Below are 23,619 nucleotides of genomic sequence, written 5' to 3'. Positions count from 1 at the left end.
TATATCTATATCTATATCTATGTCTATGTCTATGTCTATGTCCATGTCCATGTCCATGTCCATGTCCATGTCTATGTCTATGTCCATCTCCATGTCTATGTCCATGTCTATGTCTACATCTGTGTCTATATCTATGTCTATTTCTATATCTATTTATATCTATCCTATTTTGGGGCACAAACTTTCCAGTACTTTGTTTTATTAATTTACTTATTTCTCACAAGAAACCATAGGATAGATAGAGTGTTACTCCCATTTCACAGTTGGGAAAAAGATGTACAGAAAGTTCAGATAAAGTTCCCTAAGTCTCATAGCTACTGAATAGTTGAAACGGAGTTCAGACTTAGGCATCCATGAGTCTTACACTCATTGACTGTCCCACACCATCTCTCAGTAGGTGGGACTAAAGAACTGATTTGTGTTTTGCAATAGGGACCACTAAAATTTACTTCTAGGTACCCACTGGCAGCAGTTTAGGGGCAGTCCTTGCTGCCATGAAAGGGGTGTGTGCGTGTGTGTGTGGTGTGTGTGGTGTGTGTGTGTGCATGTGCATGTGTGTGTGCATGCACGTATGCACACAGAGAGGCACAGCAGCAGGATGACTCAGGGTGGGTCGCAGCTAGTGATGAGCGATGGAAGGCAGGATGGTGTGAAAGTGATTCATTGAGAAGCGAGCTGTATTGTGTGGACCAGCAACCTGAGGCTGCCTTCCCCCACCTCAGCTCCCATCCAGTGAGCTGTTCCAAGTGCACACTCCTACCGTTAGGAGGGACCAGGCCAGTGCGTGGGCAGGGGGTAGACACATGGTCAGCAGGGCACCGCTGGTCCTCGGCATCAGGGAGCAGTCCAACCCCCAGTCAGCGCTGGTGCCCAGCCCCCAACAGAGCCCTGTGCAGATGTTGCTGGAGGGCCTCAAGGGGCTCCAGGGAGGAATGTGAGCTCTGCCCTCCTGGAGTCCTGGGCCAGTGACACACTGAGTGACCTTGTCAGGCTGGATCCCTTCTTTGCAGCGTTACTTTGTTGTGGGCAGAATGAATGAGGTTGGCCTGGGGCATCAAAGGGTTTTCCTTCCTCAGAGATTGTACAGCATTTTGCTTCTAAGAATCTGAGTCTTAGGACCCAGTATGAGCTTAACTAGGGGATATTTGGCATAGTGGAAAGCCAGCATCTTGTTGGCAAGTATGGCAGACAAATAGAAACCTCTGTGATTTGTTCTCCAAGGACAACGCTGCACCACGGCTGTTACTGCCTTAGAGCGTAATGAGCACCTGTTAGAGGTTTGTTCCACCCTAGTGCCCTTTTGCAGGAAGACAGGGACTTTGGCTCTCACATACCAATCATAAAAAGAGCTGGCAGTATGGCTCAGTGACACAAGCACCTGCCTGGCAAGTGCAGGTTCCTGAATTTGATTCCTTCTTAGCCAGGTAGAGTGGAACATACCTGTAATACCAGCATTGAGGGGAGGCCATCTCAACAATGCAGAGAGAAAGAATAGAAAAGGAAAGAAAGGAAGGAAGGAAGGAGGGAAGGAAGGAAAAAAGGAAGGAAGGAAGGAAGGAAGGAAGGAAGGAAGGAAGGAAGGAAAGAAGGAAGACTGGGATGTAGCTCAGAGGTAAAGCACCCTTGGGTTTGGTCCCCAGTTCAAAAACAAAAAACAAAAAAACTTCTCTCTATGTCTATTTGACCAGCATCCCCTTTATACCAGGTACCAGAGAAATTCTGACCTGAAGGCTTTGCAAACCAACATACAAATTGAACCTCAGCCTGTTGTAGTCTGGCTGGAGACACCCTAGAGGCAGCCCGTCTGGGTCAGGCTGAGTGGGCTTGCATTTCAAAATGTGATTCCACTTCTCCATGTCAAAAACTAACGTGGCACGAGGACAAAGGAGCACACATCTCCTGCTTTGGGGGGTGGAGTGGACGGCCCAGGCACTCTCCCAGGTGTAGTCTTACAGCTGGCTGAGCCCATGTTTGCAGTGCAATGCTGGCCTCGGGGCTCTGGGTGAAATGGGACCACGGAGACTCAGCCTGTCCACAGCGCTTGAGCTGCTGCCCCAAATGCAATCGTCCATTGAGACCATTTGTGCAAATTCCGTGTTGCTGCAGTGTCCCAGGCTTCCTGAGGTCAGGCCCACGTGTGACTGTGACTTCCCTCTGCTTTTCCCTCTGCCTCTGAGTCTCACTGTGACCTGGCTGTGCTTGTGCAGTGGTGTCTTGGGGGCAAGTGTGCTTAGACCCACGCCTTCCTTTGTCGGCTCCCCTGCCCTCCTCTGCAGTCTCCCAGGGCACGGGAAACGGTACGTTCTAGCGGCTTGCAAGCATCTGGCTTTGCAGGTTACCCATCCTGGATTTAGGCCCCGCTCTGATCCTGACTTCCTGGGAGCCATTTAAAATCCTGAAAAGGCTCATTGTGAAACCGAGCATGAGACTGTTAGCCTGTCTCAGCCAAGACTAAATGCGGCGGTAGCTGGAGAGCGCTCCGTGAGCGCACAGTACAAAGTGCTGACGACACTCGCTGCTACTCCTCTGCTTAGCACAAATCAGGGTTGCTGCGTGGAGCTGTGGAGTTAACGGGGCCTCACTGCTCCTCATTCTCTGCCCCTCCTCGACCTGGCTCATCAGCAAAGGGGAGCAGAGAGCTGGGCTGAGAATGAGGCAACACGATTCTCAGTGCAGTGCCATCCTTCCAGAAGAAGGGCCTGGGAAAATTAATGTGCAGGCCCCCTCCTGAGAGGACAGTCCACTCTTTGCACTTGGCTCCTTGGGAGACTCGGAGGAATTAGTTAAGGGACTCCTACTAGAGCTGGCCAAGGCCAGCGCCATAACTAAAAAAAGAAAAAAAACAAAAACAAAAACAAAAAAACAAAACCAAAAACCAAAAAACTGACAGCCAAAACCAGCCACCAAAGAGGCACTGTGGTTTCTTCACTCGTGCTTTGACTCCTCCGGAGTGAGGCAGGCCTGAGGCTCCCATGCTGAGGAAGGACCAGGCTCCTGCAGCTGGTCCCCAGGAAGCCCGAGGCTGCTGGTGTTCCCCTGGATGGTTCAGGGGCTCTGGTTAGCAGTGCTAGAGCTTTTGCATCAACACCCGAGAGTGCAAGCGACTGAAACTGTCACATCAGTGTGAGTTCAGTGCCTTCCTGGCGAGGCCGTTAGAGAAGGTAAGGAAGAGAAGCAAGATGAAACCCCAGCACCAAACTGCGCCCGCCCTCCCGGCTTCTGCCGCCCATTGCAGCGTGCGCCTTTTCTCTCCTCACCGCTTCCAGCTCTGCGTTTGTAGAGTTCAGAGAGCCACAGGTATCCTGCCCTCCAGTCACAGCTGGACGACAAGAACGACTGTTCTCATTTTGTGGAATGACTGCACTCTGCCTGACCTGCCAGAACTCCTTTTGCTCCTCCACTCCAGGCCTGGCTTGGGCCCCTCCCCCTGCCCCAGAAACACCCCTCCCTCCTGGAAAGAAGGGGTGAATAGAGCTGAATAGGGCTCTCCACAGTCTTGGGACTCAGGGCCCTTAGCAAGCCCCTAGATGAGACAGCCCTAACCCCGCAGGCCCCTCTGCGGCTTTGGGTCCTTCATGTCCGCTCTGGGCTTGTCTCCTCTATTGTGCGTTGGTCTGGATTGAGGCTTGCCAGGAGATGCTATTGTGCATCAACACTGGGTACAATTGACCATGGTAGGTCTTCTCAGGTCATGCACACACCGATCTCCTGCAGCTCCTGTTCAAATGCACAGTTTGGTTTAGTCATTTGGAGTAGGGGCCAAATGCTGCCTTCTGGCTAAACTTCCAGGCTGTCGTTTAAATGTATATGGGAATGCCCATTTCACAGATGGAAAAATCAAGTCCCAGGGGAGTAAAAACACTTGCTTTAAGAAACAGATTGGCAAAGCTCAGGGTTGAGTATAAGTCTTCTGACTGAGGGATTCTGCTGCCCTCTACAAAGCATGTAACCACTAAGAACACAGAATGTGATAATCATGATGATGATTGTGATGATAGAATTATAATCATACTGGATGACAAAAAAAAATTTCTCAAAGCTCCGCATTTTGGGCTGGCCGGATGCTCAGCGGACTAAAGCGCCTGCCTAGGCACGGTGCAGGGACTGGTGTTCAATCCCTGGCACCACAAGCCATGCTGGCCCCACCCCTGGGTGCACTGAGACATCGACTGAGACTGGACTTGGGGGTGCGCACCTGTAATCCCAGCGCTTGGGAGGCTGAAAATAGGAGGATCACTAGAAGTCCAGTCTACGTAGTGAGACCCTGTAGAGCCTGTACTAAATACATTAAAAAAAAAAAGTTCCTCATTTTGTTGCTTTTTGCTGCAAAGTGGTCAGAAAGGGCCCTTGGGCACGTATAACAGCATGTAGTTTGTAATACGTAGGCAACAGTGTGCTTCATTACATAGCATCTGTGTATTATCAATTCTTTTTTATTTTTATTTTTTAAAAATTTTATTTATGTGTGTGTGTGTGTGTGTGGCCAGCTCAGCCCACCAGGGGGCGGGGCTGGCTGGCATGTGGTGCTGGGGGATTGAACCGCGGTCCCTGTGCTTTGCTAAGCTTGTTCTAAGTAGGTGCTTTAGGCCACTGAGCCATCTCAGCAGCCCAATTCTTTTTTATTTTGAGCAGAATATATTTATTGGGGGAAAGAAAGCTCCTGTCCGAGAGGACAGGAGGGCGCCCCGGGTGGGTTGTCTCCTATCAATTCTTTATCATAGCAATGTATGTATCATACGTATATAATTTTAGTTCAGTTTACATTGGGTATTCTCTCTGTATCATGCGCTGTCTTGCATTTTGCTTTTGTTATTACATTCCATCTCCACAGCCACGCTATGCAGTAAATGTTATGGCTTCTTCCGTTTTGAAAAGAAAGATAAGGTTTGCAGGGGTAAAGTAATTGCCCCTCTGCAAAATGGTGGAGAAGGGATTTGAGCACAGGCTCTGTTCACAAGGATGTGTTTAGCTTAAGCTGGCCTGGTCTGCGTGGGGCCTCACCCAGGAGCCGGAAGTCGTTTTCCGCCGCTGAGAACTGCTGCGGCCCAGCTCCCTGGAACAGCTTGCTCCGACGGCTCCTCCCTGGGGCCAGCCCGGCTGTGCAGGCTCGCTGGTCTGTCTGTGCTCCGTTCCTCTGCACACCTGCCTTTCTACCACTGCTGCATGTCTGCTCTGTGTCGCCTGCTCCCTGTCACCCCTGCAGGGCATGCTGTTCCTGCACAGAAGCCCACTGGGGTCCCACGGCAACCTGAAACCTTCCAACTGCCTGGTGGATGGCTTCATGCGAGTGAAGCTGTCCGGATTCGGGCTGTGGGAGTTCAAGTACGGCCGGACACACAGAACACACGACGAAAGGATCGTGGCCCACACGGGTAACTGTTAGAGGACCTTGCGGCCACGAATCATTGGCTGAGCTATCCCAGGGTTTCTCTCTGCGCCTTTGCTTCCTGATGCCTGCTGGTCCAGGTACCCACAGCCAGGCGTGTGCCACCACGCTGCTGTTTTCTCCACGCTCCCTCCCAGGGACCTTGGTCTCCTCCGGTGGGAAGCCCAGGGCTGGCTTCTTAGGACCCGGATGCTCCCTATCTACCTCCACACTCCCAAGAATGTGGCGGGGCTGGGGTTTCCTGTGCTGCTCTTTTTCTCCACGCCGGCTCCCTGATGTCTTGCAGAACTCTACTGGACTGCGCCTGAGCTCTTGCGGCTTCCCGAGGCACCCTGGCGGGGCACCCCGACCGCTGACGTCTTCAGCTTTGGGGTTCTCATGCGGGACCTGATCCACCACCAGCACCGCGGGCCCTTTGAGGACCTGGACAAGGCGCCGGATGGTAAAGGTGTAGGCTGAGCCTGGGGGGCTTTGGTGGGGTGGGCTGGCTTGGAAACACTTGTCCTTCTTGTGTGCTAATTTATAATGCATTCCATTCATATTTTATATAAAAATTATATTAGAAAATGAATTACATGTAGTTAAAAAAAATCCAGGGAAGCAAAATCATACCTGTAACATACTGTACTGCAGTTGCTAGCGTGGTCCTGAGGGAAGGCGTCACTGCTTTGCTCAGAACCTTCCGTGGCTCCCCATCTGGGGAGTTTATACCAAGTCCTGCCATAGCCCAGAAAGCCACCGAGCTGTCTAAGCTCTCAGCCTCAGTGTCCTTCAGTACTGGTTTCCTAGGGCTGCTGTGACAATCACTTTAAACCTGCTGACTCGAAACAGAAGAAATATTCTTTTGTAGTTCTTGAGCCCAAAGTTCAAGATGAAGGTGTTAGCGAAGCCCAGGTTTGGACAGAAGCTCTAGGGAAGAGTCCCTTCTTCTTCGATTCTAGCACACGGTGCCTGTTGCAGCATCCCTGGGCTTGTGGCCACGGGGACCAGTCTCTGTCACCATCTTCAGACTCCCCCTCCTCTGAGTGTTCTCTCCGTGTCTCTTGTAAGGATGTTTGTCGCAGGGTACAGACTGACATGGTTAATCCAAGACAATCTCGGCAAAGACCATTTTTCCAAATAAGGTAACATTGACAGATTGTGAGGGTCAGGACAGGAACTGTTCCTTTGGGGACCACGATTCATCCCACCACACCTCCCACTTCTATCCCAGGCTCACTCCTCCAGGCACACTGCCACCTTTCCCTGCCCTGCAGTGCCAGGTCCATCTATCTGCCCCAGGCCCTTTGAACATCCTCCTCCTCCTTCCTGGATGGCCTTCACCTCATCTTCCTATTTGCAAATCTCTCTCATTCTTTCTTAAGAACTGTAGAAATTTTCCTGGTGAAACTACCCATGCATTAGTCATGGATATGTACTTTCCTTCCCATTTTTTGCTCTGCAAATTACAGTGGTGACCATACAGGGCTGAATGTTTCTTCAGGATAGATGTATAGCCATGAAGTAGAAGTAAAAGCTGTGTTTTAGGTATATTTAAATTTTGAGGGGGCTGGCCAAATAGCTCAGTGGATTAAAGTGCCTGCCAGCAAGCACAAGGGCCGGGGATTTGATCCCCAAGCCTGCAGTGCTGGCCCCACCCCCAGGGCGTGCTGAGACAGCAATTGAGACTGGGCGTGGTAGCGCATGCACCTGTAATCCCAGCTCTTGGGAGGCTGTAAACAGGTGGATCACTACAAGTCTGATCTAGTAGTGAGACCCTGAACACCCTGTAGACCCTTCCCTAAAATACAAAATAAATAAATAAATTTTGTAATAAATGCTGCTCAACTTGTCCTCTGACAAAGAATATAGTCAAGCTTGTTTTACTTTTCTTTTTTTCTTTTTTTTAATTTGCTGTGCTGACTCTTAAATGCCAGTGCCTAGATCTCAGTCCTGGAGATTGGATGTTATTGTCTGGGGAGCTGCTTGGGACACAAGCATCGAGCAAGCTCCCTAGGTGATTTGAATATGCAGGAGTTCAAGTTGGAAACACTGTCTTGCAGAGAGCGTATATGTGCAGGGGCATGGATTTCCAGCGAACCCAGTCCAACCTTCTTTCAGTTTTTCTTGCCCATCTATGCTGGCCTATCCCAAACTTCATCTTTACATTATCATATATTCTCTGAAAATTTTTCAGATCAGGAGTCTGTGGTGCATGCAGTTGTTTTAAAACAGGATTCCGGTTTCTGAATTGTGGTCAAATGGGGCAGAGGTGAGGCTGATCTGAGCAAAGGCAACTCGAGATCCAGATGTAGCTGGCTTTGTATCCACACCAATGGCAGTGCTCCCAGGCTGAGCTCAGGCAGGTCACCTGCACCCCTGGGCCCGGCTCCCACCTGGCCGCATTGCTGTGGGTCTGAGTTGGCGTCAGAAGTCTGTGGACAATGAGTATCCTGTATTCCTCCTTACTGCAGTCCTCAGAAAAGTGAAGGAGAAATGGTCCCGGGGCCTGGACTGTGTATACACAACATGGCGAGCAGGAAAAATACAGCGTGTCCTTCCCCTAGGGGCAAGCACAGGTCTTTTGTGAGCTCCCCACACTTCCCTACAAACAAACCTGGTGCCAGGAACTGTGTAAATATTAGTCCTCTGTGTGCTGAGGGAGAGTGCTTCTCAGATTGGGCGTCATAGTCACCTGCAGGCCTGCTAGCACTGGAGCTGCTGGCTCCGCCCTCCGGGTTCTCGCTGGGTACTGAGCCTGCAGAGGCCAAGCATGCGCATTTCCATGTGATTCCTGGGTGGGTCACAGTCTGAGAACCACCAGCCTTGGCCCTTGTCCTTGGTGTGGCCTGGAACTTGTCAGAGATATGCATTTGCAGACCCCACTCTGAACCTGGTTCTCTGGAGATGTGGGGGATCGAGAATGCTGTCTTAGATGGTGCCCCTGCATCCCATGAGTCCATTGCCACAAAAAAGAACAACTACACTGAAGGGTTAAAGATTACAGGTTAGAAGCATTAGCCGCATAGCGCTGGGTAAGGCACGCACAGCTCCAGCGTGCAGACCTCCAGAGGTCCCCATCATTTTATTGACTCTCAGGGAGTTTTGGGGGCGGGGCAGAGCTCCTGGGCTGAGCCTTGTGCCACTCCCCTTGAAGCCACGACTGAGCCTTATCTTGAGTTGTGCTGCATGTAGGATGCAGTGCACACTTGCCCAGATGGATTCTTTTAGGGTATCTTTAAGGCATTAAAATGTGGATATTAGCAAGAGAATATTTTACACACATTTCGTAACCTGTATCCTTAAATATATTAGCTGAAGTTCATGTCTCAACATCCATGCAGGGCAGCATGTCTGGGAAAATTTCTCAGACCTTTTTATAATGACCTTGTCGTTCTAGAATAGGTTTTTGTGTCAGATATTTTGTAGAATATCCTTCTCAATGGTCCTTTTCCCCCTTTTCTCATGCCTAGACTGGGGTTAGGAGTGTGTGGGAGGAAGATTCTGGAAGTAAATTGTATCACCCTCAAGGCAGGTACTGTCCGTGACTGTCATAGTTGATGTCTTCATTGCCTGCCTCAGGTAGCGCTTGTGGCTTCTCTACTGCAAAGTCGTTCTTGACCTTCCCCTGCTGTACTGACTGTAGGGGACACTCAGTGTGGGAAGCCACATTAAAATTTGTTTTTTTTTTTAGTTTATTCGGACATGTGTGTAGCACATGTTTACCTTCTTTGTGGAACTGGAGTAGGTACATAATACATCTTGATTCCTTTTCTCGTTCTGTTTCATTTCCCTCCCTTCCCCTCTACCCATTCATTCCTTAATCTGTGTGTGTGTGTGTGTGTGTGTGTGTGTGTGTGCATGCACACATGTTTGCAGTGCACAATGCTCACAATCCTTGTGTAGCGTTGGCACATGCACCTGACACATCCTAATTCTTCCCCCGATCTCTTCCTCCCTCCCTGCATCTCTTCTCCCCTTCCCTCTGGAAGGGTCTGTCTCCTACTTCCTACTCTCTTTTATTTTTACTCTGAGTCTCCCATATCAGAGGAGCCAGGCAGCATTTGAGCCTGTGCGTCTGGCTTCCCGCCCTCCCCCTCAGGCCTCACAGTGCGTCCGTCCATGCCTACAGATGAGTAGGGCTTATCTTTTTTCATGGCAGAGTAGAACTCAGTGAGGTGTAAATGCCAATTTTCCTTCCTCATTCATCTGCTGACAGACATATGGGCTGCAAGGTCCACATCTGATGGGAAGGAAGCGCCTTCCCTCCTCGAGGGAAAATCACCTTCAGAAATCCAGAATTCAGCTCTGGGCAGATTGGTCTACTCTGCTACATTTCTCTATTTTCTTGGCTATTTCTGCTGTCAGTGTGGGTTCATGTATGCTTATTTTGTACTCAGGTTATAATCTACTGTTACTTTCTCTGATTCGTTGCTCACGTTGTTCCACCCTTGGCTATTCAAACTTTAGCTGGTGTCTGCGCCTCTCCGACACACAACCATCGCTGTGGTGTTTGGAGCACTTTCTTAGCATAACAAAGTGCTCCAGGTTTAACTTGGGACCCTCCATCCCAGTGCTAGAAGCAGCCAATTCTTCAAAAAGCCTTGCCATATTTGTTAGGGAATCATGCTAGCAAATGAGACCTAGACTGAGGTGTGTGTGTTGCTGCTGGGGTGTAGTTGCTGGTATGTGCTCCCATGTGTACGGTCCTGTGTGTGTACACACATTTATAATTACACACATACATACCTGTACCTAGATAAAGCCAAACAGAGCTTGCGCTGACCTTCCTAACTGTGGTTCAGCACCACGCCCTCTCCACCGGGAAGGGTGCAGGCTCCCGCCACCTGCCACCTATTTCCTTATTTGTCCAATCACAGTTTGCATCTGTAGTGGTTCTGCTCTTGTTAGCCCGAGCCCCCACCGGAAGTGATTAGACACAGCGCTTGTGAGCCATCCCTCTGGTCCTTCACCATCCTGCCTTATGTTGGAGGCTACGTAGGTCAGCCCCTCTCCACCAGCCCCCTCTGGTGAGCTCCCATCTCGCATTTGCAGCGCAGTTACAACCCCACTTGTGTGCTGTCTTTAGGTCTTCTACTCCTGACCAGTATTGTTTTTTTTTAATTTTGCCTCCCTTGAGGTCCACCTTGTGCTGGAAAGTTTTATGGGGCTGGGCAGTGGCAAAGCGCCAGGTGACCACTGGAACAGTGGTATATGGAGGTTTCCTCGGTGCCAAGCAGTCCCCGATCTTCACCTGTTCAATCTCCTGTCCTCCCCATCACGTGGCTACCCAAGATTTGTTTGTTTTTTTAAAATATTTTTTATTCAGAAATAAATATGAATGAGACAGTTTCACAGCTGATTAATAGGACAGTTTTGATAATCAATACATTTTTGTACATTGTTATCTTCTTTTTTTTTTTTTTTTTTTTGAAGGTTTTACAGTTTATTAAATCCTCTCGTGAACAAAGTCGCAGTCACTGCAGACACGCACTGCAGAATCTACTCCTTCGGCTGTTCTCCAATCTCCAGCTCACTGCCACTTCATTTCTTTTTGCCAGCACCAACGTTAGCCTTTGCGGTGCCCCTGACTTTCTTCATTCTGTTCTTGCGTTCCTTCCGCTGCTTTCTTGAGGTCTTTTTCTTCTCATACAGGCCGTGTCTTGCAAGTCTGTGTTTGGGCTCATTTTTCTTCGCATAATCCAGGGAGTCATAAATCATGCCAAAGCCAGTCGTCTTGCCACCACCAAAATGGGTTCTGAATCCAAACACAAAAATGACATCTGGTGTGGTCTTGTACATCTTGGCGAGTTTTTCCCGAATTTCTGTCTTAGGTACTGTTGCTTTCCCAGGGTGAAGGACATCAATGACCATTTGTTTCCTTTGAAGAAGCCGGTTGGTCATGAATTTCCGGGTTCGGATAGTTACTGTTTCATTCATGATGGCAACGGAGCCTCAGACAGCCGGGGAGGAAAAGCCATTGTTATCTTCTTAGTGGTTATCCATAGTACAAGAAGCAGACAGGATATTCTGTCCAAACACTGTTAGTATTGTTTAGTTGAATTCAAACACGTATAGTATTTAGATGCTAATAGAATATTCATCTCTGACAGACAATAAAAAAAATGATACAAAGGAATGATCATTTTGTATTTATATATACAAAATAGGATCAATTTACAGCTACTTTTGCTTAATTCAAAGAGAAGAAAAAGGTGTACTAACAAGATTTGTTTATTGTGTCTAATTTTGCCCTTTCTAGACTGCTTAAACAGAACAGTACAGGGCAGAGCCTTTCCATCTTGGCTTTTTTTTCCTCTTAGTAAGATTCATTAGTGTTGCAACTGCAGTACTTTTATACCAAATATGTGTACTTTATTCTCAAAATATTCAACATGTCTGGTTAAATAGAATGCTTAGTAAATATTGGTAGAAGCCAAAGAGGAAGTAAGAGAAAGCAGGTTTACAAGTGTGGGGTAAGGAGGTGATATGTGGCAGTTATATTTATTATTGGTGAAAATTATTTTATGTAGGGTATTGTATGGAATGCAAAATTGCATGAAGTATTTTTTTGTTGATTGCCAACACCAAATACATGTCCTTCCCTAAACTCATGTGGAGGTTTGATTGCCTTCCAAAAAAGTTCTATTTAAAAAAAAATCTTGACTTATGAACTGATTAATTAAGGGGTGCACATATGTTTTCTATTAGGACCCGTCATTTCCCACAAGGATTCAGAATATCATTAAATTACTCAGATTCCTCTGAAATTCTAAATATTTCACTTATTTGAAGTTCAGTTTACAAATCTAAGAGCACAATTCATGTTTAAAGGGAGGCATGCCAGGTGATGAGGTCCAGACCTTCGATTACCTCACCCCCGAATACCTTTCAGAAATCATCAAGCAAATCAGAGAGCCCACAGCTGCTGGGCCTCTGCGGCCTTCCCTGAGCGAGGAGCGGGGCGACGCAAGGATCACTGGCCTGGTGAGGGCCTGCTGGGCTGAGTCGCCAGACCGCAGGCCCACCTTCCTTTCCATCAAGAAAGTTCTACGAGAAGCCAGTCCCAAAGGGTGAGTTAGATGGGCAAAGGGTGATTTCTCCTAGTCATTTGGCCACTAGAGTTCTACAACTCATGCTGTGATCGTTCTTTGTGTCCCCTCCTTCACCCTTGCTATCCCACCTCCCTCCCTCCCTTCCTCTTTTGAGCTTATCGTTTTTATAGCTGAGTAATATTCCATTGTATAAAAATACCACAGCTTTTTAAATCTGTTCCCCATCAACCAATAACAAATGCTGGAGGGGCTGTGGGGAAAAAGAGACCCTTCTCCACTGTTGGTGGGAGTGCAGCCTGGTACAATCACTGTGGAAATCAGTGTGGATTCCTCACAAAGCTAGGATTGGAGGTCCTTTTTAACTCAGCTAGTCCCCTTGTGGGTATTTTTCTAGAATAACCAAAAACATGATACCACAGTGACATATGTGCACCTGTGTTTATAGTGGTGCAATTTGTCATAGCTCAGAATCTTTTTCAAATCAGCACTTCAAGGGTCAAAAATGTATCAGTTGGAATTGGACTATGGAATAAAGGCTACTCACCAACCTTAGTGTTTTCCCCCCAAATTCTTTATTTTATTTATTTGTGTGTGTGTGTGTGTGTGTGTGTGTGTGTGTGATGTGGGAGATCAAACTCACGGCCTCTACCACTGAGCTACGTCCCAAGGTAAGTTACTGACCGTAGACTGTGGGCGCCTCTCACGTCCTTTTCCCAGTGGCAGATTTCTGATGTCAGGATTATGGCGTCACTGAGACACTGCATGGGTGAAGATACCCCGTGGTAGAAGTAGCTTGAGTTGGTGGAAGGAGCTTGCGGCTGCCAGCCGGATGTTTGCTTCTAATCTGGCCATTTAACTCTGTGAATATCAGCCCTGGATTTTCCAAATTACAGAAGTTTTAAAATTTCTTGTTTCTATATTTTTTAACTGAATTGAAAATCGTTTAATTTTTTGATATATAATTTGATGTTTTGATATGTGCCTAATTTATGGAGTGATTAAATAAATTTAACTAGTGGAGTGTTTACTTTTTACTCAGGGACTGTAGTTCCAAAATTAAGATTTCTTATTTGAGTTTTAGTCTCCTCACCTAAAAGATAAGGAATTTAAATGATTTTTCTGAAAGCTATTCTTTTTTTTTTTTTTTTTTTTTGTGGAACCGGGGATTGAACTCAGGCCCTTGTGCTTGCCAGGGAAGCACTTATTCTACTGAGCCATCTCCCCAACCCTTGTTTTTTTGTCTTTTTGAGACCGGGTCCCGTACGCAGTTCAGGCTGGCCTTGAGGTCACTTTGTAGCCCACGCTGGCCTTGAAGTCACAGCAATCATCCTGCCTCAGCCTCCTGAGTGCTGGGATTACAGGAGACCTGGAGAACCTCTGAAAGAAGAACCTATAGGCTCTGGATGTGACCCTTATGTTGGACAATCTAAGAAGCAGGATCCACGCTGCATCTGCGTTTGGTGTGGAATGTGGTAGGGCGTGGGGAAGCGTCCTAAAGGCCACCACTCATGGCTGCCCGCTGGGTCCCAGCCCCGGGCCCCTGCCCTCCGCGCACACCAGCTGCTGACGTTTTCAGAACAACCCTGGCACATGTGCATTCTCACCCTTACTTTCCAAACGAGTAGGCGAAGGCTCAGTGCGACGAAGGTGCAGCCCAAGCTCTGGAAGGGTGTCTGGGCAGCGCGGAGGCAGGACCTCAGCGGGCGAGAGGCGTGCGCTCGGATGCGCGGCTGGGAGCCGGCCCTGCGGTGGTCCTGCGGTTCCTGCGAGAAGGCGCTCAGGGCTGGGTTCTTTCAAAGCCAGGTGAACATCCTCGATAGTCTGATGAGCAAGCTGGAAGCGTACGCCAGCCACCTGGAGGAAGTGGTGGAAGAGAGGACCGGCCAGCTGATGGCAGAGAAGAGGAAGGTGGAGAAGCTTCTATCCACCATGTTGCCCAGGTAGCGCAGGCGTTGGGCGGTTGGACAGAGTTAACTCACGGGGCTCCTTGTGAAGAAGCTGCCTGCAGAGGAATTTCTTTTTCTAAGAAAATGTCAGGTTCTTCTAAATGAGGCCCGGCTTTGTGGGTAATTTGGTAACCCTTTAAGGGAGCAGAGGGACACCCCCCACCCCCACCCCATGGAAGCCGCCGAGTGAAGCACCGAGGAGGGCCACTAGAGGGCGCGCTAGCTGCACGCCTGGCTACGGAGGACCGCAGTCATAAAACCTTCGCAAAGCGCAGGGCGTTCCTTACCCGAATCCCAGATTTAAAAATTGCTACAGTTTTGGTTCATTTTCATCAGCTTACTCCCTCAGCATTCTGTAGAAGCTTTTGATACTCAAATTCCTGTGCGTTTCTGTGTCTTGACCAAGGAAACGGAGGCAGGCGCTTGAATTTGTTAATAAAGTCAGATTATTTGATTGCAGTGAAAACATTGATATCTGGATTGGGAACTGATTACATTCACATCTGCAGACCAAGAGTTTACAGTCAAACTCTGCAACCGATCTGATGTGGGAAAGGAGATGCCTTCAGCAAGAAAATCTCTTTCCTGAAGGCATTGGCGTGACTGCCTCAGTGTACAGCCAGCAGCGATCAAAATGCCTCCTCTGAGGGCATTCTGGCAGAGTGGGCCGCGGCTGTGCATATATGTGACAAATGAAATCCTATTAAAAATGATCGTTCTCCAACGTCCTGAGTTCGATTCCCAGTACCCCCAAAATATACTAATAGTTTCTCTAAAAAGCAAAACCAGGGCTGGCTAGAGAGCTCAGCAGACTAGGTGCCTGCTTAGGCAAGAGCAAGGACTGGGGTTGGATCCTGAGCACCACATGCTGTGCTGGGCTCACCCTCAGGCACACTGAGCTGGCCACTGAGTCTGGGCAGGATGTGCACGCCTCTAACCCCAGCGCGGGGGAGGCTGAAAACAGGAAGATCATTACGAGTCCAAGCTGCATAGTGAGACCCTGTACAAAAAAAAAAAAGTAAAACAAAAAACCCCCAAATGATCTTTTCTCCGGTTTCAGCTTCATCGGAGAACAACTTGTTGCAGGAAAGTCTGTGGAACCCGAACATTTTGAGTCCGTGACGGTCTTTTTCTCTGACATTGTTGGGTTCACAAAGCTGTGCTCCCTCAGCTCCCCGCTGCAGGTGGTGAAGCTCCTGAACGACCTGTACAGCTTGTTTGATCGCATCATTCAGACCTATGATGTGTACAAGGTGAGACCCCGGCTCTGCAGGGACACCTGCTCCTTGCTAGTTGTGCCCGGCATGTTGGCCTCCATTTCCTTCCATTATTTTCTTTTTTTCTATATTTATTACAGGGCCTACAGGTCTCACTACGTAGATCAGACTTGTAGTGATTCTCCTGTTTTCAGCCTCCAAACACTGGGATTACAGGCGCGCACCACCACGCCAAGCCTCAATCACCATCTCAGTGTGCCCTGTGGGTGGGGCCAGCACAGCACACCAGGGATCGAGCCCTGGCCGCTGCACTCTGCCTAAGCAGGAGCTTTAGTTCGTTGAGCTATCAGGCCAACCCTTCTTTCCGTTATTTTAATCTTATAGTAAATACTTTTCAGGAGAGGGGTAATACTTGGGGGTTGTATCTAGAGTCTGCGCTGAGCTACATGCCCAACTGTTCTTATTTTTCTTTTGAAGCAGGATCTTGCTAAGTTGCTAAATGGAATAGCCCGGACTTAGACATTTGATCCTCCTGCTTCAGCCTCCTGGAGCGCTAGATTGCAGGCAGAAACTGCCACGTCCTGCTAGTAAACACATTTTAAAAGTGGCATTGACCTTCCGGCAGCTAATCTTTCGCTTTCTCTCCAAATCCCTAAGACGAATGCAGGCGCCATACTGCAAATGTGGGCTAATAAAAATTTAGAAAATCAGGCTTAGATTGGGCGGTAGTGCTGAGGACAGTTTTACGCATTTTCTGACAGTTTGAACAGGTCTCAGGGACAGTGACATGTGTCTGTTCACGGATGTGGGGGAAAGCTGCTGGTGCAGCTGCCTGGCTGTGACGTCAGGATTCTGCCTCTGCCCACTGTCCTGGGACAGCAAGATTTGGGGGACAGTGTGGCCATAATGTTCAGTGGCAGGTCCTGGTGTGTTCCCTGATGTTCCCCACAAAGGATGCGTGTGTTCAAGGTGAACGAAAGGACATGCAGTTCTTTCTAAAGAGCAGATCCCCTCCCTACCTGGCCTGCTTGGGTCAGCATCCCGTGGGGTTTTCCTGAGTTACCTTCTCAGCGATGCTAGCATTAGAACTGGCTTGTGTTTCTCAAGAATGCTGTCCTGCTGGGGAGAGGCAGCCTGGACACAGGCTGGGCCAGTGGGCTAGTTGACTTTTTTGTAATGTGGGGGTCAGCGGGACAGAAGTGTTCCAACTGGCTGGCTCATGCTTGAAGATCCTTTCTCCTGTGATCTTTAGATTCTGCTAATATAATTGTATCTGGAAAGGGCTGAAGCTTCTAATTATGATTTATTTTTCTATTGTGAATGAAGAACCTGGAAACTATCTTTAGAAGGATCGAGGGCGAAGAAGACAGATAAAAGAGACACATGTGTTTCTATTCATCTAACTAAATATATTTTGTGAGGTGCATCATATGTATGTATCCATGAACACGTGTAAAAGCCCTGGTGCAGGGTGAGGACCCTCCAGGTTGGGCAGGATGCAGCCCCTTGATGGGCCCACCTGGCCCTTGGAGATGTGCCCCGACAGCTCACTGCTGCCTAACTGGCTCTGGACTTGGCCAGGAAATGTGGTCACCTCCAGAGATGGGGTTGGGGGTTAGGCTGTGGCTCTGAGTACAACAGCAAGCACAAACACTGAAATGACACCCAGATTTGGAGACAGAGTTATTTACCTCGACAGACACTGATCGGGCCCACTCCCACAATATCACGCACTGATCTCTGGTGATTCTGGGCTTTCGTGGGATATACAAGCAGGAAGTACAGAGGCAGAGTGGCTTGTCAGTTGGGGGTTGGCTTACACAATGTGCATGCCAGCGACCAGCTGTTTCTAAGAGACAGAAGCCACTGGATCTGGGACAGGAACTGTTACCTCAGCAACTACCAAACTGAACTATTTCGGTGGGTGGGGGTGGGCATTGCTGATACACGAGGAGCAGGGCTCAGGGAAAGAAGACCTCACTGGGGAAGTGGAATGACGATATGCTGGGACATGGGTGGGGCAGCGGTCCACAAGTGGGAATCTTCAAATATGGTGCCTTGAAGCAGAGGTAGACATAAGAAGCTTTGACCTGTGGCGCCATCTCTACCCTCTACCCACTGCCTCCCTCATGGAAAGCAAATTTCCTTGCTTTATTTTTAGGTTGAAACCATTGGAGATGCTTACATGGTGGCAAGTGGGCTTCCCATCCGCAATGGCACCCAGCACGTGGACCAGATCGCCACCATGTCCCTGCATTTCCTCAGTGCCACCGTCCACTTCCAGATTGGGCACATGCCTGAGGAGAAGCTCAGGCTCCGGATTGGCCTCCACACAGGTAGTCAGGACTGATGGTGGGTGACCTTAGGGCCCAGGTGTAGGGGCAGGTCTCTGTGGGCTGGAGACCCAGGTCTAAGGTTTTTAGGAACAGTCCTGAAGGGTAAGGGGGTCAAGGGGACCAAAGGATCAGGTTGTCTTTGCATGAGTGTTTCTGGTCAGGTGGGTTGCTTGGTAGGAATAAGGACATGCAGGACTCTAAGATGTGGAACCAAAAATAAAGAGGAAGAACAGACACCAGGGTGGTGCTGGGCTACTGTCCTCCCCACGTCTGGATCAAGCGCCCTTTCATGTGTTCTATCTTTGACAGTCTTGGGTATGTGATCGATGCAGAAGTGACTCCTACTTGGTTTAATACTTTTCTGTCACTGTTTTGAAATTCTTAATTCTTTCTGAATAGAGTCCCATATTTGCCCTGGGCCCTGCAAATTATGTCGCTATTATCCTATTCAAAATTATCTTTCAAGTCTCACTGAAATAGAATCTGACCTCCAATCAGAATTAATTATTTCCACGACTGTACCACTGTAGGCTTTGTGCCTATCTCTAGTTCAGGAATAAACACGGTCATTAATTGGTTTTGCTGCTCTGCACCAGGAATGTGTGGGTCTGTAGCTTGCTTCTTTGTAAACTAAGTCATATGGGCAAGCTGTGCCCCAAGAGGGGCCTTAGCAAATACTCCTTGACTTGCCTTCGTTGACTTGATGGGTTTCCTGGAGCCAGGTTGTGCCCTGGGGTTCTTGTGTCCTCAGGTCCTGTGGTGGCCGGCGTGGTGGGAATCACCATGCCCAGGTACTGTCTGTTTGGTGACACCGTGAACGTGGCATCCAGGATGGAAAGCAGCAGCTTGCGTGGGTATTGTTTACAGCACTCCGTAAACCCAATAGGTTGTCCCGCCAGGCCCCTATCTTTGACCAGATGGTATTTTTAGAAGACTCATTTGCATTTTTCTCTTGTTTTCCATCTGGGCGATAAGATCATGATTCATTGCAGATAACACCGATCACAGGGCGGATAGACAGGATTTGGTGGTGTGCTCATTAGAGTAATTAAGGTACTCACGTATACCTCCCCCAAGTCTAAATATGCACACACGTCAGAGAATTATTTATCTATTTATTGGATACAGGGTCTCACTATGCAATTTAGACTTGTAGTGATCATCCTGTCTCAGCCTCCCTACCACTGGGATTATAGGCTTGCGCCACCACGCCCGGTTTCAGGGCTGGCACAGCATGCGGTACTGGAGATCAAACCTGGGTCCTTGTGCTTGCCAGGCAAGCGCTTAGACTGCCGAGCTATCTCCCCAGCCTGTATAAAATAATTTAAACCAAGAGCAAGAGTGGAAGAACTTTACCTGAACGGGGACAGACAACACTGTTGGCTTTATGGGCCACAGAGCCTACTGCAATTTTATTTATTTATTTTGCGTAACTGGAGATTGAACTCAGGAACCTGCACTTGCCAGGCAAGTGCTTGCAATTATTTAATTCTGTTGTAATGGCTTAAAAATTTGCACAGGCATATCCCAATAAACCCTTACTTACAAACACAAGCAGTGGAGTATACTACTTCTCCTATCCCTGTTGCATGGTCTATTTTGGGGGTTAGAAAAGAGCTCTATGACCAGTAACTCCAACAAACATTGCGATCTTGGGCTGTGTAGGAACTTTATCACCTTGACTGTTGCTAGACACGTACATACTGTTTATCCATTCTGACATGAAGAAAAGAATTGCTCAATAATTAAATCTGAAAGAGTTTAAGTTAACATTTCTTTGAATGTATATACTTCCCACAAGGTATAAAAATGGCCAGATAATTTCTCCTCTGATTGTTGTTGGTCTAAGTCAATCCACTGTCTCAAACAGACTTAAACTTTCTCTTATAAGGATGTGTTCTCAGAACAAATTAAAAGATGGTTGCTTATGTGGGCTCCCAACCTGACCCTAGTTGTATTTCTTGCTGCAAAGAACACTTCCAGTAAAGTGCGCCAGCTTAGCCAGGAAGCCTGGGGAGCCCGGGGAGCACCCATCCGGGGGCTTGCCAACTTGGATACCGAGCCAGTGCTGCCTTCTGCTTGGAAACTGGACATGTAGAGTTTGAGCAGACCCAGCCATACCTGGATGGCATCCCAGGGTTCAGCCATTGCTTTGTTGAGTGAGAAGTCCTGGGGAATCAAAGGATATCAATAGGTAGCTTCCTCTCCCGAAGCAGCCCCCTCCACCGACAGCTCAAGGACGATGGGATAACCAGGCAATGATGGGTTTATGGCAGCTCTTCGGATCCATGTCTCTCAAAGCACCGCAGGTGCCCTGCTGGCCACCGGAAGGTACCATCTGCAAAAGAGAGGCACCATTCCACTCAAGGTAAGATGGGGCCACTGCACCCCACCTGCCTCTTGCATGCCTCGTGGAGCTGTGGAAGGATTTGGTAGGATGAATGAGTGTCATTGTAGTGGTGCACGAAGCCCCCGCTAGCTATCTCTGGATGTGCTGCCTGTCGGGCCCTTTCCTTCCAAGAAGCAGTCCCTTCAGAGGCTCACATGTGGACAGGCCCATAGGAAATGCCCGGACAGACCCCTTATGAGACGCGTCCTGTCTCTGCTATCAGTAGTCTCGCAGCTTCCACTTGGACTCTTGTCTGCCACACAGAGTAGTGAGATTTAGTGCCCACCTTCCTGTGTCCCTTCACCTGAGTGTAAAGTGCCTGGTAGAAGGGACGAAAGTCCATTGGCTTGGCCTGGGATACCAGTAGTCTCTCTCATTTCTGTCCATCCCGTTGCTTCCACCTCCTCCTTCACCCCACAAGGCTCCACAATGCACTCTGATCATTCCCTTGGGGTTGTCCCTTCCTGGACAGGAGCACCTGCCTTCCAGAGGTTCTCAAGGACACCTTGGGATGTGCACATGGGGACAGCTGGTGGTCGCTATGGTGCTGAGGCTTGCCTGCAAGGAGACGTGGAAGGGAATGGAGTGCATAGCTTCTTGGCTTGCTGGGTTGGCCTTGGCACTCTGGATCCTGTTCCCCAAATTCAGGTGGGAAGATGGTCATGGAGGAGGCAGCAGTGTAGACCTGGCCCTGGGCTCCTTCCTGCCCCACTGCTCTGTAGCTGTGTAGCAGTGGAACCTGGTTTTGTGGTCTGTACCACGGAAATGACGATAATGCTGGCAGTAAGGATCAGATGTCAGTGGGTATGGGGAGCGCTCAGCAGATGTTATTACTATTCCTTTTTTTCTTTTCTTTACAACTCCCTGGTTTTAGTCTCCACTGGCCTTCCCTCCAGGGCATGCCTTACTGGCCACCTGGACTTGCCAGCAAAGCCCGAGAGAATTATCAGGACTCTGCTGGCGAGGAGGCCTTTCCCTAGAGGAGCAGCTCCTGCTGCCGCAGCTAGCTAGGCCAGCCGGCTTCCTGGGCAGCTCCTGTGGATTCTCCAGCTGCTCTTCGCCTCCCACAGGGCAAAGGAGAACAAACAACTTTCTGGCTGAAGGGCAAGGAGGGCCTCACAATTCCACTCCCCGAGTTTACTGAGGAAGAAGCTGAAGTCCCGAGGGCTTGTGAGGTGGGTATTTTCTTTCAAGCCTGTGGGTTCTGCCTCTGGGATCCAGCCCAGGCCCACTGGAGGTGGAGCTCTGAGGGGCGTCAGTCTCCCACTAGAGGGTGCCTTCCAGCTGCCTCCTCATCTACCCCAGCCTTTCGGCCAGCTCTGCCTCCAGGGGTGTGGCCTTAGATGAGGCTAGGGGAAAGGGGGTGAATGGGTGGGGTGTGTGTACTGCGAACTCTGCTGTGAACTCACTGGAGACGGCTCAGTGAGTCTGCCCCAGCTGCTGGAAATTTCCAGCCATTTACCTTGTGAATTTATGGTGAACTCAGCTCATCTGGGCAAAGGGACAGGAGAAGCCACAGGCCGTCTTGCTTCTCCCTGTAGCACTCTGCTCCCTGACCTGAGTGCTTGCTTCCCTTGTGAGAAAATCAGCTTGCAGGGGAACAGGCAGCCAGAGCTCAAGGCGTCTCAGGAGGTGCTCAGGAGAAACGCCCAGGGGGGTGAGCAGTCCCAGCGAGAGAGGCCTGCTGCAGGAAGACAGGCCTCTGCGGCGGTAGGAAGCCTGAACCCAAGCCCTGCCTTCCTGTGAGCAGCCTCAGTGGATAATGTTCCGGATGATGTTTATGGCCTAATTTCTTTCCTGCACCCTGAGCAAAGACTTGAGCAGTCAAAGCTTGAGTTTTAAGAGGAATTTTTCATTCTTTTATGAAGCATTTAATTTTAAAAATTCCCAATGGACAGAGAAGAGCCCATCCATTCCTCTGATTTTTCCTTCTATACAAAGACTAGGGTTCCACGTTGCTTTATTCAGTAGCTCTTTTAACAGATTTACTGACCCGCTGATGCGCTTACGGTACTTCTTTCTTCTTCCGTGCTGCTCCGCGTATCGCGATAGCTTCCGCGTGGCTGCTCCTGTGTGCGGCAAGGCCTTCGCCATGCAGTCTTTTGTGGCTGAGCCTCCCAGGACTGAAGGCGCGGGCACCAGTGAGACCAGTTAGCCTTTCTTTCCTTCTGACCTCTGATCTGCCTTTGTGCAGATATTTTTGAGTTCTGTATTAGAAAATGAACTACCATTTGGTTTATTGAGGGACTTTGATGCCAAATTTTAACAAAAGGTATGGGCGAGTCTTGCGTTTCTTCAGGAAGTGGGCCAAGAACAGCATTTATATCGAGGGCCCAACGCCTCCATCTGCAGTATCTTGTTTCTTAGCATCATGAGTGAATTCTATAGCCCTCATAGACTTTGTTTCTTGAGTACAATACATTGTGGTAGGCTCTGCCCCTCCCCACGGGCCCTCAGCGCCAAGGACGGCCAGCTTTAGGCCTATCCGTACAAGGAGGGAAGGCAGCAGGCATTTATAGGAGGGCTACACAGCTTTCCTGCTTCTACTTCAGCATGGGGAGGGACAATGGGCCTGAGTTTATCTTTCCATTTTCTATACCTTCTACTGTTGTGCAGGGTCCTGGCTTCGGGACCCCAAATAATTTGGTCAGCTATAAAAGAGCACAAGTCTCCTTCTGCTCTGAGGCCTCCTAAAGAGACAGTCCTGTCCCCATCCACCCATCTACCCCTCCATGCTTTCACCCAGACATACCAGTAATTCAAGAAATATTTATTAAGGGTTTATTCTGTGCTGGCTACCACACTGCGGGGCGCAAGAGTGTGTTGCACTTCACCTCACAGTTTAGTTGAGAAAGGATGCGGCAGTAAGGCAGCATTAGGGATAGAGCTATGAACAAAAGTGAAGTAACCAAGCGGTCCAGTAGTGTTACGTGACAAGCACATTAGAAAATAATACACAGATACAGAGATGGAGCTGGATAAGTAATTATCTGTTATTATGTCATCTTTATATTATGTTAAAGATAATGTGTTTCTTTCCAACCCTAGCCCACATGCTTACATAAGTGGTGTTCATATAATAAATATTTTATTAATTGTCTTCTTCATTGAATATTGTAACATAAATGCATTGAATATTGTGACATAAATACCTATGCACATATGTATACAATGTTACTTGTGTATATGTATATATGTGTGAATGCATACATTTATAACAGTGGCCACACGTGGTGGGGCGATGCCAGAGAGACAGAGTATTAGGGATAGAGACCAGGAATTTTGGTAAGCTCAGTTTCCTAAAATTCACT

The 23,619-nt window shown here is 48.7% G+C and overlaps 1 protein-coding gene across 1 annotated transcript in view; it reads left to right on the top strand.

The window, feature by feature from the left end:
* Positions 1 to 23,619, top strand: part of LOC101589784 (guanylate cyclase 2G) — a 46,630-nt gene that overhangs the window by 17,991 nt on the left and 5,020 nt on the right. The window contains exons 13-21 of the mRNA XM_023715594.1: positions 5,204 to 5,372; positions 5,673 to 5,828; positions 12,261 to 12,438; positions 14,220 to 14,360; positions 15,427 to 15,619; positions 17,745 to 17,919; positions 18,671 to 18,769; positions 20,196 to 20,287; positions 21,379 to 21,483. Coding sequence (XP_023571362.1) covers positions 5,204 to 5,372; positions 5,673 to 5,828; positions 12,261 to 12,438; positions 14,220 to 14,360; positions 15,427 to 15,619; positions 17,745 to 17,919; positions 18,671 to 18,769; positions 20,196 to 20,287; positions 21,379 to 21,483 — 1,308 coding nt within the window. The remainder of the gene's footprint in view (positions 1 to 5,203; positions 5,373 to 5,672; positions 5,829 to 12,260; positions 12,439 to 14,219; positions 14,361 to 15,426; positions 15,620 to 17,744; positions 17,920 to 18,670; positions 18,770 to 20,195; positions 20,288 to 21,378; positions 21,484 to 23,619) is intronic.

Source organism: Octodon degus, unplaced genomic scaffold, assembly GCF_000260255.1.
Source record: "Octodon degus isolate 3935 unplaced genomic scaffold, OctDeg1.0 scaffold00042, whole genome shotgun sequence".
In the NCBI taxonomy this organism is placed as follows: Eukaryota; Metazoa; Chordata; class Mammalia; order Rodentia; family Octodontidae; genus Octodon; species Octodon degus.
The sequence above is the reverse complement of the archived record's forward strand: the minus strand, read 5'-3'. Positions and strand labels throughout refer to the sequence as shown.